Source organism: Syngnathoides biaculeatus, chromosome 6 (genome assembly GCF_019802595.1).
Source record: "Syngnathoides biaculeatus isolate LvHL_M chromosome 6, ASM1980259v1, whole genome shotgun sequence".
In the NCBI taxonomy this organism is placed as follows: Eukaryota; Metazoa; Chordata; class Actinopteri; order Syngnathiformes; family Syngnathidae; genus Syngnathoides; species Syngnathoides biaculeatus.
The window spans coordinates 8,208,235-8,226,299 of NC_084645.1; the positions used below are offsets into that span (position 1 = coordinate 8,208,235).

The window sequence follows — 18,065 nt, forward strand, 5'->3', positions numbered from 1 at the left end:
TAACATGATTCTCATTTGCTGTGATGTGCACTGAGAGCCGTAAGGTCTTTTATAGACATGAGTGGGACTTTTGTAAACAAGTCCATCCATTTTCCAAGCTGCTTATCGTCACAAAGGTTTCGGGAGAACTGGAGCTTACGGAGCAAGAGTAACGCCCCTCCCCTCGCATTCTCTCAAGACGTCGCTTATTTTGTGTGGTCTTGACATTAATTTACGGGTTTATTTCATAAACGTTGTTAACCAAACAAGTCTGCTCCAACCGGTATTCATCCGGAAACAGGAAATGCAAGTGAACCGTACTGAGCACGTACTGTACGGAGCAAGTACGAAAGTGCATGTTCAGAACTGCTTCACGTAATGCCTAGCGCATTTACGTCGACAGTCATCAACATCATGAGGCATGCCAAAGGAAATTCAGGTACACCAAGGGTGCTCATTGTGTCCATCGCGAGGCATTATGACCGCAAAAAAAAAAAACAGACTATCATCCACCTCGTCACTTGATTCAGGTGTGGCCAATACGTCGAGCACATGCACATAAAGGCGCGTTCTAGCAAGCCGGCCTCCTATTTACGGCAGTCGCGTGGTGCGTGCCCCCCCCACCCCCCCCTCTCCCCAAACAATACGTCACTATGTTTGTTCCAATGTATCGTGATCTTGTTGCCACGAACGCCGATTGTGTTGAACTAAACTTTCAGCATTTTTTAAACATTCCGGGTATAGACCGTTCGTGTTTATTCCTTGACAGACCAGTGCATTTAACTTTTCTTCACATAGTTTGTCAGATCAAGAATTTTTATTGATGAAAAATTTTAAATACAGTTTTATATCATGTTCTACTAATAGTTGAAATTGGAAATTATCATTTCTGAATTTTATATTTTAATTTTCTATTTTAGTTATGTATTTGTTTATTTTGTTTTTAATTCACAGGTTATATTAATCTAGGAAGTTATTTTAAGGCCATCCCTAATCACACCCGCAACTTTATCTGTGAGCATGACTGACCACATCCGCACATTTTTCAAGTGTGTGTGTGTGTGTGTGTGTGTGTGTGTGTGTGTATATATATATATATATATATAAAAGGCAGCTGATTATACTATTAGTATGACTAGATCTATATCTAAGATGGTGAGCAATGTGGTCGAGTGTATCAATACAACGCGACGTCACAAGTTTAAGACTTAAACGTTAATAGTAATTACTACAGATCAACTTCTTGAACATGTTTTGCTGTACGATGTAGAAATTAAAGGATATTTTCGTGTATATTCTATATCGATAGTATAATATGTTTAATTACTCAATAGTTCACTTAATTTATTTGTCTTGAGATAAGATGGCATATTTTAAGCATATTTTAATGCCAACTGTGATTTTGTGATATGCAATGATAGGGGCATGCGGGGCAAAAAAAATCTGGGCTTGGCCCTTGGGGAACTTCTGCCCAATTTTTTTTTAGGTCGGGACTTAGAAATTTTACTTTCAATTTTTGTCTGAATTTTGAATGCCCCACAGCGCGATCAAGAATTTTATTAATTGAAAATTTTAAATACCGTCTTATATCATATTCTACTATGATCAGTTGCATTTGGAAATGATCATTTCCGAGTTTTTAAATTTTTGTTTTCTATTTATCTAGCAGGACTTCACACCTTCAGTGCTCACATTTGTATTTTCAGGAATTTTCACTTTCATCTCTATCTGAAGAAATTGGACAGCACCTGAGTTAAATTTCACAGCAAAGGGTCTGAATAATGTTGTTGTTGTTTTTCTTTGATTTGCAAAAATTTCAACAATTCAATTCTTTCCTGTCAATAAGGGGTGCTAGGTACATTGATTCTGAGGCGCATTAAATGATTTTTGCAAATTGTTGTGATATCACAAAGTGAAAAGGTAAAGGGGCTCTGAATACTTTTCATACCCACTGTTTTTTTAAACAGCAGCGAGTTCATTTCAATGCTCCACGCAATTTTAGAGACAGTGTCACACAACAGGTGGGAATTCACAGAGTAGAGGGCTGGATGCCTCTGCTGCTGGGACGAGGATGGGCCAGCGGCATCTGTGGGAGGACGGCTGAGTTGGGATCTCTATTACTCTGGGGCGGGCTAGCTGAGGATTCGCGATTTCTGTTACACTCCTACAACTTTTCAAACTGATTTGGAGCAGGAAAAGGACAACTCTGTTCGCCTGTTGACATGAAATATGCACACAGCTGATCACTGAAATTGACAGGAAATGTATTTTTCATAATTTATAGGTCGTCATCAGTCAACTTTCAGGGGGGTGGTAAATATTGAAGAACCAGTGTACTGTTGTGCTAACCACAGGGTAATTAAGGATCCTACAGCAACATGATTCCGAGGGCAAATAACAGAGGCTTTTATCTTCAAAATCACTGCTTAATCTGTCATAAAATCGTAACTAGTGGTGTCACAAGAATTCTTGGAAGACATATTTTACAAATTAAGTTGTTTCATAAACACCTACACAAAATAAGGTCTGGTAAATCGCTAAAGAGTTATTGCTGAAGTGAACCCTCAATGGTTTGCACAGAAGAAATTGCCTAGTTCAGTTTTTCAAGGAAGGTTTTTTTCCTTATACATAATATGATGGCTTACAATATTCTGTTTTGACATTCTTGTACTTTGACCCTCATAAGTGGCATATTGCCTTTTGCATTTGTATTTCAGATTGAGATATGTGAAGAGCAAGCGGCCGATGTACTGCCTGCATCCTGTCTTCAACAGCTGGATTCTCCAAATTGGAAGGAGAGACTTGCCAGTATGGAGGAATTTCAGAGGGTAGTGTCTGTCTTTTTTTAAATTTAAGAATCCTCACATTTTTAAATTTAAAAATGATTTTTGATAGAATTTAAAACCATCTTCAAAGCATCATGTATTTATTTTTTTGAAGCCTTTTGTAGCATTTTGTTAAAAGGTGAAAAAACACAATAGTGGAAGAAATACTGATTTAGTAGATTCATATTTCCTTCTAGGCTGTTGAGACAATGGATAAAATGACGATTCCATGCCAGGCCTTAGTCAAGATGTTGGCCAAGAAACCAGGCTGGAAGGAGACAAACTTCCAGGTAATCTTTGAATCCATGATGCTGACTTTTGAATGCAAATTAAGTTTTTTTTTGTTCTTTCGGCTTGTCCCTTTTTTTGCGGTTGCCACAGCGTGTCATCTCAGATGAACGCACATATATGTTTGGCACAATTTTTACGCCGGATGCCCTTCCTGACGCAACACTTCTCAGGGAGTGGAGGCCCCAGTGGGATAACGAACCGACAACCCCTGGTTTACCAAGCCAGTGCTCGAACCACTGAGCTATGGGGCCTCCAATTGCAATTTGAATGCAAATTAATAAGTAACTTTTTAAAATGATTCACAATTTATATGATATTGTCTTTTGTGATTTGAATTCATCACAATGTTTTGCACTGTTCTTTCCTAAGGTCATGCAGATAAAGCTCCACATTGTGTCCCTTATCGCCCAGAGGGGGCAGTTTTCAAAGATGTCAGCCTCAGTGGTTTTGGATGGTTTGGTGGATAAGGTTGGCGACATCAAATGTGGTGGAAATGCCAAGGAGGGAATGACTGCTATTGGGGAGGCGTGCTCGCTACCATGGACTGCAGAGCAGGTTTTTACCTTTTAAGTTCTCTAATGGTCTTTTCTCATGTAGCGCTGTCCAGGTAAGGCAAGGCAAGGTTACCTCAGCAAAATATTTGCAGCAAAGAAGCACATGTACCTTAGCCCTTCTTCTTTTCCTTTCGGCTTGTCCCGTTACGGGTCGCCAGAGCATGTCATCTTTTTCCAGCTAAGCCCATCTTGTGCATCTTCCTCTTTTACACCCACTGTCCTCATGTCTTCCCTCAGAACATTCATCAACCTTTTCTTTGGTATTCCTCTCCCTCTTTTGCCTGGCAGCTCAATCCTCAGCACCCTATACCAATATACTCAATCTCTCGTCTCTGGACATGTCCAAACCATCAAAGTCTGCTCTCTTGAGCCTTGTCTCCAAAACAAAATTTCTTTGGCTGTGCATCTAATTAGCTCATTTCTAATCCTATCCACTCTCCTCACTCTGAGCGAGAACCTCAACATCTTTATTTCTGCCACCTCCAGTTCTGTTTCCTGTTCCTTCAGTGCCACAGTCTATAATCTGTACATCATGGCTGCCCTCACCACTGTTTGATAAACTTTGCCCTTCATCCTAGCGGATACTCTTCTGTATTATAGAAGACTAGACACCTTCCGTCAACTGTTCCATCTCGCTTAGACCCATTTCTTCACATCCTTACTGCACTCACCATTGCTCTGTATTGTGGACTCCAAGTATTTGAAGTTGTGCACCATCGCTATCACTTCTCCCTGTAGCCTCACACTTCCCCCTCCACCCCTCTCCTTCATGCACATATATTCATTTTTACTTTGACTAATCTTCATTCCTCTCCTTTCCAGTGCATGCCTCCATCTTTCTAATTGTTCCTCCACCTGCTCCGTGGTTTCACTGCATATCACAATATCATCTGCGAACATCATGGACCATGGGGATTCCAGTCTAACCTCATCTGTCAGCCTATCCATTACCACAGCAAACAGGAAATTCTTCTGTCACACCTACGGCACACCTCACCACTGTTTTGCTGCCCTCATATATGTCCTGTGCTATTCTAACATTTCTCCGCCACACCAGACTTCCGCATGCAGTACCACAGTTCCTCTCTTGATACTCTGTCATAGTCTTTCTCTAGAGCCACAAAGAGACAATGTAGCTCCTTCTGACCTTCTCTGTACTTTTCCATGAGCATCCTCAAGGCAAATAATGCATCTGTGGCACTCTTTCTTGGCATGAAACCATACTGTTTCTTGCAGATACTGGCTTCTGACCTGAGTCTACCCTCCACTACTCCTTCCCATAACGTCATTGTGTTGCTCATCAACTTTATTCCTCTATAGTGGCCACAGCTCTGCAAGTCCCCTTTGTTCTTAAAAATGGGAAGTAGCACACTTTTCCTCCATTCTTCAGGCATCTTTTCGCCTGCTAGTGTTCTGTTGAATAAGTTGGTCAAAAACTCCACAGCCACCTCTCCAAATTGCTTCCATATCTCCACCGGTATGTTATCAGGACCAACTGCCTTTCCATTTTTCATCCTTTGTAGTGCCTTTCTGACTTCCCCCTGACTAATCATTGCCACTTCCTGGTCCTTCACACTTGCCTCTTCTACTCTTCCTTCTCTCTCATTTCTTCATTCATCAACTTCTCAAATATTTTTTACATCTATTCAGCACACTACTGGCACCAGTTAACACATTTCCATCTCTATCTTTAATCACCCTTACCTGTTGCACATCTTTCCCATCTCTATCCCTCTGTCTGACCAACCTATAGAGATCCTTTTCGCTTTTTCGTGTCCAATCTGGTGTAAGTCATCATATGCCTCTTGTGTACCCTTCGCCACCTCTACTTTTGCCCTACGACGCATCTAAATGTATTTCTTTTGCCTCTCCTCAGTCAGCTCCGTGTCCCACTTCTTCTTTGCTAATCTCCTTCTTTGGATGACTTCCTGTATTTTGGGGTTCCACCACCAAGTCTCCTTCTCCTCTTTCCTACGAGAAAACACCAAGTACTCTCCTGCCTACCTCTCTGAATACCTTCGCAATAGTATTCCAGTCTTCTGGGAGCTCTTCCTGTCCATCTAGAGAGCCTGTCTCTTTCTGAAAGGCTACACAACATTCTTCCTTTCTCAACTTTCATCACCCGATTCTCTGCTCTACCTTTGTATTCTATGTATTGCACTTGCGTCAAATACTTATCTGATTTATATCCACATCCACATATGAAAGAGGCCTGGGTTGGCTATTAAAAAAAAAAACAAAAAAAAAACTGAATTGTACTGTTCACTTAAACATTTTAGGAGAAAAATCTGAATTGACCTGCAATGTGTACATAGCCTTAATTTAGTGGACTTTGGAAAAGTCACTAAATCTATCAACCAAATTGCTAAATTGGATTAAAAAAAAAACTTTATGAAATAGCTTCTATTTATTTTCAGCCTTTGTTAGTATAAGCATGGTGGTATTAATCTGTATTTTGTATTTTTGTTTGTGTTTCATCTTGGGTGATTTGTTCTTCTTTTCAGATATCCATTATTAAAAGAGTTAGGGTAAAAAAAAAAAGCTGAATTTTTGTCTTAGAAAATCATTACAAGGGCACTGTTTTTTTGGATTGAAACATACGATTTTAACAATCAAAGCTGTTTTTTTTTTTTTTTTTACATGTTTAAGATAAAAATGTCCATCTCTTTTTCTAAAACAGGACATTTTAAATTGGCAGTGCAGCCAAGTGCTCAAAATGGTTGCTTCATCCCACAAACATAACATACATACAAACAAACATTCCAACAGCTCAAATAATTTTCCATTATATTGAGCTGCATATCCTCACAATGGTTGCTGAAGCCTATCCCAGCTATCATTAAAAAAAACCCAACTAAATATTGAGGTCAAATAGTTTTACAATAGTCCATGGTCCTACCACACAAAAACATACAAATATATGGTGTACAGTATCTGTGTAATTTATGGGGTCATCCTCTGTCAGTGCAGTGTCTGTCTCCTTGGTGTCAAATACCACAAGATTTTTCACACATGACTCTAACCTCACCACTGTACTTCTATGAATCTAGCAGCAAAACAATAACATTTTCTTGAGTGCTTACACATTCTATTCCGATCTAAAAAGTAAAAACAATTTCAAGTAGACCCCTTATGGTGTCGTTTTTTATTTTATTTTATTTTATTATTTTTTTTTTTTTTACTTAGTCAAGTCCAGATAACTCTCCCTTAACCAAATGTTTTCAGAAGTATTTAAATTTTATTCACAAGAACATTAAGTACAGACCTTACAATTTTAGAATTGTGAGCAAATAAATGGTGAGATCATGCTTTTGAAAAATTCTTTTATACACTCAGAATAAAGAGAATAAACTGAGTACTGTTACCCTACCTTTCCATGGATGCAACTTTGCGTGGGGGGGTGTTGGCTCTAAGTTTTGTGTTTTCAAAATAAATTTAAATGGAACTTGTCAGACTCAAATTCATACAGAGAGAAGTTAATTTGGTTAACATGGGCATAAATGTTTTTTATGAAAAATGAGCACTTACATTAACTTGGAATACAAGACACCATTGTCTTTCCAGTCTGCCTCTGCTCCATTTAAAGTCTCAGGACGTCATTGTAATTGATTACTCCTGATCAAATCATGACTCAGAGATGCAAATACCGGTATATGACTTGGCACTTTGAGTCCCTTGCTCTGTGCAACAGAGTGGGTGACTTAAAGTGGGACTGTCATCCCTATAGATATTGTAATGAAAAATACATATAACCGTATTCACTTCAATGTCTATACGAAAAAATAAATGTGAGCGGATCGTGCGTCATCCATGCGCAAAGTTGCGCAATTAAGTGTCCCTCGATATTCAAGTGGTCGCCATATTGGTCGTGTCCTCTGTCCTTGACGTCATTGTCACTTCTGCTGTTGAAAATGCTCAGTGCCTGCGACTACGGAAGCCAAACAACAGAGATATTCGGATTTTTCCGACGCCCCTTCTGAGACCGAAGCTCTTTTCGAAAAGGACATCACCACACAACCGAGTGAAGTTACCGGGGCAATATTACACTATTGTTTCGAGCCCTCAGGGCAATATTACACTATTACTTCGAGCCATATTCAGATGATAGGCGATCACGGCCAAACCGCATCCCCGTCCAATCCACTTCCGCGGCGGAGATGAGCCGTTGCGGCTCATCGTAGCCGGCCGGTGTGGCTTATGACAGAGCCGAGCGGTGCTGCTATAGAGGGGTGTTCACAGACGCCGCAGTGATGAGCAACACGGTCGAGCCGGGGGGCTTTATGCCTGCACGCAACTGAATAACGCATTCTCGGCTGGGTTCTTCAGAGCCGCCCCCGTTGTAAAGCCCGACGCGCAGCCTTTGCAGAAGCTGTGACCGCATCAGCCGGTGTGGCTGATTTTCGGCGCCATGGTGGCATATAATTGAACCGAGGCGTACTGCTTTTAGAGGTTTGTTCACAGCCACCGTAGTACGCGATGAACATCATTGAGACGAGGCTGAGTGAGACATTGTTGGCTGGGCGACGCGCACATCGACACATTTCATACACGGATCTTTTGTTACGTTATAAGAGACCGATTACGTGGTCCGCCCCAAACTATTATTTTTTTTTTAGTAGCTGTATACACACCTATATATTTGGAACCCACGAAGCTCTCGTCCTCTGCACCCGTGCAATCCATTTTTTCCAACGAACAGGGTCTCTTTCAAACTTATGAAGGGTAAATCCATTCTCCCGAGTGTTCAAGCAATGTCCAGCATTGCAACGAGTCGGCATTTTGGCTAACGCGAAGGAACAACGAGCTACCTTCCCGGAGGTAAAACTAATGGAAACAAACGAGTCCACTAGGGGGCGCCGGTATCCTTTACGTCACTTCCTGCTTCTTCTCGAAAACAAATCCCTCGAGAGGATTTTCATGGCGGGAGTTCCAAAAAGCCGTATACGTCAAAATCATGTTTTGTGGTGAAAAACACATGGGACCATATTGGCTGTGGGTTTTCATGAATAACATACCAAAATTCATCCATTTCATGACAGTCGCACTTTAACTTCACAAGGGCGCAATGTAGTCGGTGTCTGGCGTCATAATCACGTGATAGAATGAATCAACAATAAAATTTGTTGCCATCACTCTTAATGATCGACTTCTTGATTAATCACTAGCTTTCGGGGATATGGGTAGAGTGAGATATTTAATTCTTTTCTTTTCGGCTAGTCCCGTTAGGAATCGCCACAGTGCGTTATCTCTGATGAATGCACATTTGTTTGGCACAGTTTTTTTTAACGCCGGATGCCCTTCCTGACATAACCCCTCTGCATTTTAGCCGGGGAGAGAAACTTACACCACCTGGTATTCCCAGGTGGTCTCCCATCCAAGTATGAACCAGGGCCAAACCCACTTAGTTTGACGAGATCGGGCATTCTCAGAGTAGCGTGGCCGTAAAATGAGATATTTCGCTCTAATCCCAAGTAAATGCCATTGCAATAATGTTTAGATTCATTTTTATTTAAGGAGAAAGTGAAAGCCTTTGGTATAATAAATTCCCAGTAACCAGGACAAATTATACAGTTCGAGGGAATTCCAGCGCTCACTCCTGTTGTACTTAATATCCTTGTGTTGGGGGCTTTTGCTGAGGCGTTTGCAACTGTTGTCCTTTTAGATGGACCGAAATGAAAATTCTGGACCGAAATTGAAAATGGGGAAATTGTGGCTGAAAGTTGGAACTCAAGTTTATTTCTAAGTGCTTGTCGTACCAAAAAAAAAAAATGCAGCACGAAGCGCAATGGCGTTCTGATTGGTTGACCACCAATCTTGATTGGCCTTCCATTGCCAATTATATCATATAACACATAATTGGTGTTTCTAAACTCTGCCAACTCTCTCTCATACATTCATTCTACATATAAAGATTGCTTGCCGAAGTATCACTTATCCTCCCAAAAATTTCCAGGAAATTATTGTGCAACATAATGACATATAACGTATCAGAATGATATACAATTTACTCAAATGTCACAAATTTGATTTTTACTGAACTGTCTATAAATTCGGGTCTGGAAAGTATGAAATTTTGTCGGAGTTGTAGTGTAGTTAAATGCGAAGGAAGCCTGTGTTCAGGTTTTTGTTGAAAGGATTTTGGTAACATAAAACGTTTCCTCTCATATAGGTTCATGAATGCTGTGCTGCATTTACATTGGTTATTAATTTTAATTATGCATTTACTTTTTTTTTACAGGTTGTCTCTTTGGCATTTGCACAAAAGAACCCCAAGAACCAGGCAGAGACTCTCAACTGGCTGGCAAATGCCATGAAGGAGTTTGGCTTTGCTGGGTAATTAACATTTATCATTTTTGTATACCCAATTGTTGTAGTAAATAGCACCCTAGACCATTGAGTATAAAATTTACAGTACAATAAACACTGAAGAGGCCTTTCACAAGGTGAGTGAGGGGAAAAAAACTAATTACATTGAACCTCTCCTCAGTATCAACGTGAAGGGTTTTATCAACAACGTCAAGACGGCCCTTGGTGCTACTAACCCAGCTGTTAGGACAGCAGCAATTACTCTGCTAGGTGTTATGTATCTCTACATGGGAGCTCCTCTACGCACTTTCTTTGAGGATGAGAAACCAGCTCTCCTGTCACAAATAGATGCAACTTTTGAGAAGGTAATAGCTTTTTGTTATGCTCACAATGGTAACTATCCTTTTCTGTTCCTCTTAAAAAGCAAACCATGCAACCTATCATCATCATTTCTTTGTGCTTGTGCATTATAGATACAAGGTCGGTCACCTCCAGCTCCAACAAGATTTACCAAGAAGACCGGGAATGAGGATGAGTGTGACAACGGAGAGGACCAAGAAGAGGATGTAGTAGGACAGGACATAATGGACTTACTCCCCAGAATGGATATTAGGTGACTAGTACTGAAAGTTAAAACTTGAAGTAGCAAATGTTTGGCGATGCATAGTAAAGACATACATACACACATAGTATAGACACTCTAGATTTGAAATGCAGATTGAGGTTTTGAAATTAACCCATCCATCCTACATTTCCATATCCTCAATCGGTCTTTCCCCAGTTATTACAGTCCTGGTATTTGACAGAAGTCAATCTGCAAACTTGTATGTTTGTTTTCAGCTGCCAAAAGGATTTTGACTAGGCTGAAATATTTCTGAACAAAAGTCACTAGCTTGGGTTTTGGATTCCTTTATTTGTAGAGAAACATGGTTTATTTTGCCATCCAAAATTAATATTAGGAATGAGTAACGGATGTGTCCCCCCCCCCCCCCACCCCTTTTATTGATTCATTCTGCTATTTCTAGGCCTTCACTGTGCTACATTTACCTCCAAAAGTGTAGGAGTAGCAGTGAAACCATTTTGATTTACAATAGATGGAAAGCATTTAAGTTTAACGTAAAAAGATGACATAATGAGAAACTAGCATTTCAGGTTTAATCAAGAATTTACACAAGTGAAGAATATCGTGGGTACACTTCATTTAATGAATCGAAAAACCCAGTGGTCACAAATAATTTGAATATAACCGAAGAAAAAAGTAATGTTTTGAAGATTGCTATGAAAAAACAATCATTGCTTTTGAATTGTGTTTCAGCAAAATTAAAAAATACCAAAAAAAAACCTCATGAAACAGGCCTTGAAAAAAAATGGTGGCGATCACTGCAATCTTACGATGTCTGTAACTTTCTGAGACTTCTGCACTACTCCTCTGGTATTTTAGCCTGCTCTTCTTGTGCAAACAGCTCAAGTTGTCTGAGTTTGAAGGCTTATTTCTCCGATTTTCAGATCCTGAAACGTAACAAACACAGCAAACGTGATAAATAAAGCAACTGTGAGTCGATAAAGCAACCATAAGCAAATGCAAGTCAATGTAAACATATTGAGCACGGCAAAAGAGCATTAAAAGCGAAACATGAGACCAAATATGAGAACCTTATGGATAATTAATCCATTTAATCCACACCCTCTTCATGGACATAATCCCGTCAACACAATTGGTAAACTCGACAGCTCGTTTCATAGTCGCATGCTTTTGAAATTTTTCAAACCGTTTGCTTGCCGAAAAGCCTCATCCCCGAGGGGGTGAATTCCTCATTACCGCTTGAGGTTCATCATCACACATTACGCTTCATTATTAAAAGTTATTGAAGCGGTTTTACGGGTGTTTACCACGTCACTCTTTATGTAGCACGCCACTGATTCATTCACGCCACAATGGCACCACAAAAATGTAATTCCTGCCATCTTTGATCATGTTCATATTCACCGTGTTTGCGGGTTGCCACCATGACAGGCACCGACCACAGTACGGCCACTGCTCCGGTCCGCCTCCTCAGCAATGGAGGCACAGAACGTCGTCCACTCGGACACAATGACCCCCACGTCCTCTGGGACGTGAGCAAAGTTATTTCAGAGGTGGGAGTTGAAATTCCTTCTGGCAGGGGAATCTGCCTGCCATTCCCAGCAGACCCTCACACATGTTTGGGCCTGCCACGTCGAACCGGCATCTTCCCCCACCATCAAAGCCAACTCAACACCAGGTGGTGATCATTTGAGAGCTTCCACTCCTCTCTTCACCCCATTGTTGAAGACATGCAGTCGCAAGTTCGATGACACAACCACAAAGTTGATCATCGAACTGCGACCTAGGGCGTCCTGGTGCCAGGTGGACATATGGGCACCCTTATGCCTGAACATGGTGTTCGTAATGGACAATCCGTGATTAGCACAGGAGTCCAGGAACAGAACACCAATCAGGTTGGGATCAGTGGGGCCGTTCGTCCCAATCACGCCCTTCCAGGTCTCAATGTCATTGCTCACGTGGGCATTGAAGTCCTCCAGCAGAATGTAGTCCCCAGAGGGGGTGCTCTCCAGCACTCCCTGTAAGGACTCCAAAAAGTGTGTGTACTCTGAACTCCTGTTTGATACATAAGGACAAACAACAGTCAGGACCCATCCACCTACTTGAAGGCGGAAGGAGGCTACCCTCTCATCCACCGGGGTAAAGCCCAACGCACAGGATCGTCGCTGGGGGGCTATAAGTATACCCACACCTGCTCAGCGTCTCAACGTGGGCAACTCCAAAGTGGAACAGAGTCCAAGCCCTCTCAAGAGGAGTGGTGCTAGAGCCCAAGCGGTGCATAGAGGCGAGTCAGTCTTTATCTAGTCGGAACTTCTCAATCTCACACACCAGTTCGGGCTCCTTCCCTGCCAAAGAGGTGACATTCCGTGTCCCTAGGGCTAGTTTCTGTAGCCGGAGATCGGATTGCCAATGTCCTCGCCTTTGGCCACCGCCCAGCTCAGATCGCACCCGACCCCTATGACCTCTCTCACAGGTGGTGAGCCCATTGGAAGGGGTACCCATGTTCTCTTTTGGGCTGTGCCCAGCCAAGCCCCATGGATGCAGACCCGGCCACCAGGCGCTCTACTTTGAGCCCCACCTCCAGGCCTGGTTCCAGAGGGCGGCCACGATAACCCGCGTCCGGGCAAGGGAAACCAAGATCCAATTTTTGTACTTGTCATAGAGGTTTTGGATTCGTACTTTGTCTGGTCCCTCACCTAAGACCTTTTTGACATGGGTGACCCTACCAGGGACATGAAGCCCCAGATAACTTAGCTCCTAGGTTCATCAGGACACACAAACCCCTCCACTAAGATAAGGTGACTGCTCGAGGAGGGGGGAAACATGATCTCTTCAAGTATTTTGACATATGGAAACCGATCCATGATCCCTGTTATGTGATAAATAGGCCCAACACCATAGTAGGGGAAACATGCCAGTATCATGACGCTTGCACCTCCATGCTTCACTGGCTTCACTATGTATGATGCCTTTAATTCAGAGTTTGGCGCTCGTTTCACAAAGTCTGCGCCCCCTGTACCCAAAATGAGCAATTTTCCTTTTTATCACCTCTCATATCTCTTTATGATTGAGAGCATCAAGTAACATCATTCTGCAGATATATTGTGTGCCAATTTAAAGATAAATTCAAACTGATTGGAAGTTCATCACAGGAAAGAACTGAAATGTATTAGAACTGGCGAATCGGTCTCCAAACCTAAATGTGAAAGTACTTGCATTTAGCATGCTATTGAAGGACTTGAGAGCAAACCTCAAAACAAACCACTATCGACCAAAGCTGAGGTTATAGCCCGGATTCACAAAAAGTTGGTCATGTTAGTGGGTCAAATGCGTGATACAATTATTGTTACCCAAGAATTTGCATCTAAATTAGAAGTCTTGTTTACGTTTTAGTTTCTGTGGTATTACTTTTGCCACCTAAATATCTGATGGATTTTGAATAATTGTAATCGAAATCAAATATAAATGCCTAAAAAAGATGGATCATTGAGCTTTTTTTTTTATATATTTTGATGGCAAACCAAATTGGTCCAACCCTTGGCTCAAACTTTTTAAAGCCAGTGGCTGCACTAAGAAAACACTAATTCTGTCTTGTCCCACCTTTTAGTGACAAAGTCACTTCTGAATTAGTTTCTAAAATCGGAGATAAGAACTGGAAGATGAGAAAGGAAGGTCTGGATGAAGTTGCTGCCATCATCTCAGAAGCTAAATTCATCACGGCCAACATTGGGGAGCTTTCGTTGGCCTTGAAAGGACGACTCAGTGATTCTAACAAGATACTGGTAGGTCGATGGCTTTACAATGACAGTATTTTGTGTGTCAGACTACAGCTTTGACTTCCACATCAAAATCAAAAGCCTTTATTGTCACTATGACAGTGTGTACGAGATAATTAACACATCTCCACAAGGTGTTTGAACCAATAAAATACAAGATCTGAAAGATGAAGTTAAGTAACTCAGATAAAACATATTTACAAACAAAGCACACTTATTGCTAAAAACCTTTTGAATAAATAATTACTCTTTTTAAGTGGAAGAAGTTGCAAGATTGGATGACTAAATACTTTTTTCCCCTCCTGGAGATATCATACATGGAAATTAGTCACCTTTTTCCTAAACTCTGTTTTTAACTATCCATCCATCCATTTTCTGAGTCCCTTATCCTCACCACGGTTGTGGGTGTGCTGGAGCCAATCCCAGCTGTCATTGGGCAGAAGGTGGGTTACACCCTGAACTGGTTGCTAGCCAATCAAAGGGCACATGGAGACAGACAGCAGTCGCACTCACAATCACACCGATGGGGCAATTTAGTGTCTCCAATTACGGCATGTTTTTGGGACATGAAGGAAACTGGAGTGCCTGGAAATAATAATAAATAATTTTCCTGGAATTCCGGATTTTTAAATTTTCATGAAAGTAGCTCCGGAATATTGACAAAAATTTGCCTATAATTAATCCGTATATTAGTTGACAGCATTGGACGAACATGAGTTTGAGTTCGTTGTTTTGCTTTTACGAGCGTAGCCATGTTGAGGCACTAACACTAGTAAGAGTAACACCCCCCCCCCCCCCCTTGCATTCTCTTTAGACGTCGTTTATTTTGTGTGGTCTTGACATTAATTTACGGGTTTATTTCATAAACGTTAACCAAAAAATTTTTTTTTTTTTGTAAAAATGTTTTAATGTTAACATTCTTCTTTCGGACTTTCAGAAAGGGCATGAAAGTATCCCGAGCGTTTCCTCAATGCCATGTTTGATGTTTCTTTGATTTAACTGAATGTTCTTTTGAGTCCAGCTTTACTCTAACAGCGAAACTTGAAAAAAAGTGGAAATGATGTTGAAAAAATAGCGCAATGTGGAGTACCGGAACCGGAAGAAATGACTGGAAATTTTAACCGATTTCGAAAGTCCGATGACGGTTTCGGTTTTAAAAAAATCGACCGGTTGTTTGTCACCGGTTGCGATCCCTAATGTGCACCTACAGTTGTCAGGCTTTATGAACGTAGTTCAATACACGAAGACGGACTCGTTAAAGGCAGAGATCATGTGGACTTTAAAAGTGATCTACAGCCATTACAAATCTTGTGAAAATAATTAGAAAGTGTTTGCAGTCATTTTCCCAGACAGTGACATTGCTAAAAACTACCACTGTGGGAAAAAGAAGACTTCGTACCTGGCTACATTTGGCATCGCTGCCCACTTTTCATCTCTACTGCCTCAAAGCCAAAAAAGCCAGAATAGAGACTGACATATCTACGCTTATTGAGAAAGCTGACAGGCTCTGTGAGGAGGCAGAAGAAAAGAGGAATCTTAGGTTTTTCACCGAGGCCACTGCACTCAAAGGACAAGAGAGCCACTTTGGCACCTCTGCAGGAACAAATAGAGGAGGCACTGGGTAGGCTCAAGGAGCTAGAGTAGGGGTGCTGAAGACATTTGTGTATATAGTCGCAATTGTAGTTAGAATCTGTTTTTCTGTATACTGTTATGTGAAGACGTTGACAATGGTCATATTAATGACAACTACCACAAGGGGCGACAGGTGATCACTGTCACAGGTACTCGGATACTGGAACATTTTTTCCGTGTCAGCCCTAAATTTTTCGTGTCAGCCCCTAAAAGTGCCCCTAAAAAGCCCTTAAATTTTTTTGGTCAGACTGAGTATGAACCCTGCCTTACAAATGTGTGTTGTCTGATTGTTTTAATTGAACATAAGCGTCTTTCTCCTTCATGGTCATTAACATGCATTCTGCATTACAGTTGTGTGACTACATGGCTGGATATGAATTAGTTTTTCCTTAGTATTGATCATTTGAATGTTGGAATTTAATTATTTTAAATTTCACTTGCATGTGTGTGTTCTAGGTCCAGCAAAGCTTGACTATTCTACAGCAGCTGGCCACAGCCATGGGGCCTGGACTCAAACAGCATGTTAAAACACTAGGATTCCCCATCATCACTGTGCTTGGCGACAGTAAGGTACATAAATTCAGGATGCCAAATATTTATGTGCATTGTCATAATGCATAAATCAAGCTTAACGGGCTTCTGCTTAAGATTGGACTAGGTCTCTGTGTGTGAACAATATTCTTCTGTAGCCCAATGTAAGGGCAGCTGCAATGGCCACTCTGCAGGCCTGGGTGGAACAGACTGGGATGAAGGAATGGCTGGAAGGAGAGGAGCTATCAGAGGAATTGAAGAAAGAGAATCCCTTTCTACGTCAAGAGGTACATAGATAGACACATGGCGGGCTAAACATTCATAAGAAACAATGGGGAAGGAAAAAAAAATCAGCTCATTGTAAAAATTCACTTCAGATCCTGGCCCAAGAGGATGTGTTTCAAGTATCTCCAGGTCTTGTTCACTCGTGAAGGAAAAATGCAATCAACGGGCGCATCTCTTCTGCAGGACCAAATTTGGCCCGCATTACCATATCAAATATCTTTTAGAGCTGGCATGTTGCATTTATATCACTCATACTACATATCCCAGAATGCTTTACAAGTATTTGCCAGTCAGTCTAGACCAGCAAGCGCCGCTTCCCTGTGTGTTGCAGTGTTTAGCCACTACGTCCCTAGTCTCCTTGGGCAAATTTACACTTCCTCTTCCCAAAAATGGCCAAACGAATGATGGAAAATGGTTAATGTCCAAGCTAGGGGGCCAGATTATCTTTTCACTAAAACAAAGTACAGACTTGTTCGTCGTGTGTGGAGCAACATGGCTGGCTGTAACAAAGAATATAACATAATTGAATTTTTTTAAATGCCTTTTATCAACTCCTAGGCAGGGACTGTCAGTAGTTTGAAGTTCAGATTTTTATTAGACATTCTTACATTTTTTTGGGGACTTTTGAAAAAAGATATAACTAAAACAGAGAGGTAGTTGGCAATAAATACATGTAAATACAAAACAAACAGGTACTACTAATGTTTTATGGCAAATTTGATTTCTCATTTATAGTATTGAAATCTGTTTATTCCAGATTCAATGTTTAAGCAAAATATTAAGTTTGTCATCTGCTAATCCTTAACACTACATCTCTACAAATAAGGGAAACATGCACATCGCCATGATTTTTCATGAAATATTGCGTATGGTCCGCAACATTTTCCCAATTTGAGTTTGATACCCCTTAGACATAGGGTTAGAGGGCAGGATGTTAGTGTTGATGCGCTCCTCCTCCACTTTGAGAGGACCCAGATGAGGTGGTTCAGGTATCTGGTTAGGATGCCTCTTGGACGCAGCTCGAGTGAGGTGTTTCCGGCATTTCCAATGGGAGGAGGTCCCGGGCATGACCCAGGAGACATTTCAGAGACTGTATCACAGTCTGCTTCGGATGTCCTCTTGGATATCCTGGAAAGTGCTGCCTGAAGCGGCTAGGGGAAGGGGATTCCCTGCTAAAGCTTACTGCCCCGCCACCCGACCTTGAATACGTGGTAGTTAAATGGATGGATAGATGTAAAACAAGGGTTATATAGTTTGTCAGACATTTTAGATGTTGAGTGATACACACGTTCAAAAACAATCC

At 41.3% G+C, this 18,065-nt stretch overlaps 1 protein-coding gene across 3 annotated transcripts in view; it reads left to right on the forward strand.

The window, feature by feature from the left end:
* The window catches only part of ckap5 (cytoskeleton associated protein 5), a 108,300-nt gene that overhangs the window by 43,302 nt on the left and 46,933 nt on the right, over nucleotides 1-18,065 (forward strand). For all 3 annotated transcript variants that reach the window (XM_061821761.1, XM_061821762.1, XM_061821763.1), the window contains exons 15-23: nucleotides 2,697-2,807; nucleotides 3,002-3,094; nucleotides 3,465-3,650; nucleotides 9,888-9,982; nucleotides 10,137-10,320; nucleotides 10,429-10,568; nucleotides 14,146-14,320; nucleotides 16,403-16,516; nucleotides 16,636-16,764. In XM_061821761.1, coding sequence (XP_061677745.1) covers nucleotides 2,697-2,807; nucleotides 3,002-3,094; nucleotides 3,465-3,650; nucleotides 9,888-9,982; nucleotides 10,137-10,320; nucleotides 10,429-10,568; nucleotides 14,146-14,320; nucleotides 16,403-16,516; nucleotides 16,636-16,764 — 1,227 coding nt within the window. The remainder of the gene's footprint in view (nucleotides 1-2,696; nucleotides 2,808-3,001; nucleotides 3,095-3,464; nucleotides 3,651-9,887; nucleotides 9,983-10,136; nucleotides 10,321-10,428; nucleotides 10,569-14,145; nucleotides 14,321-16,402; nucleotides 16,517-16,635; nucleotides 16,765-18,065) is intronic.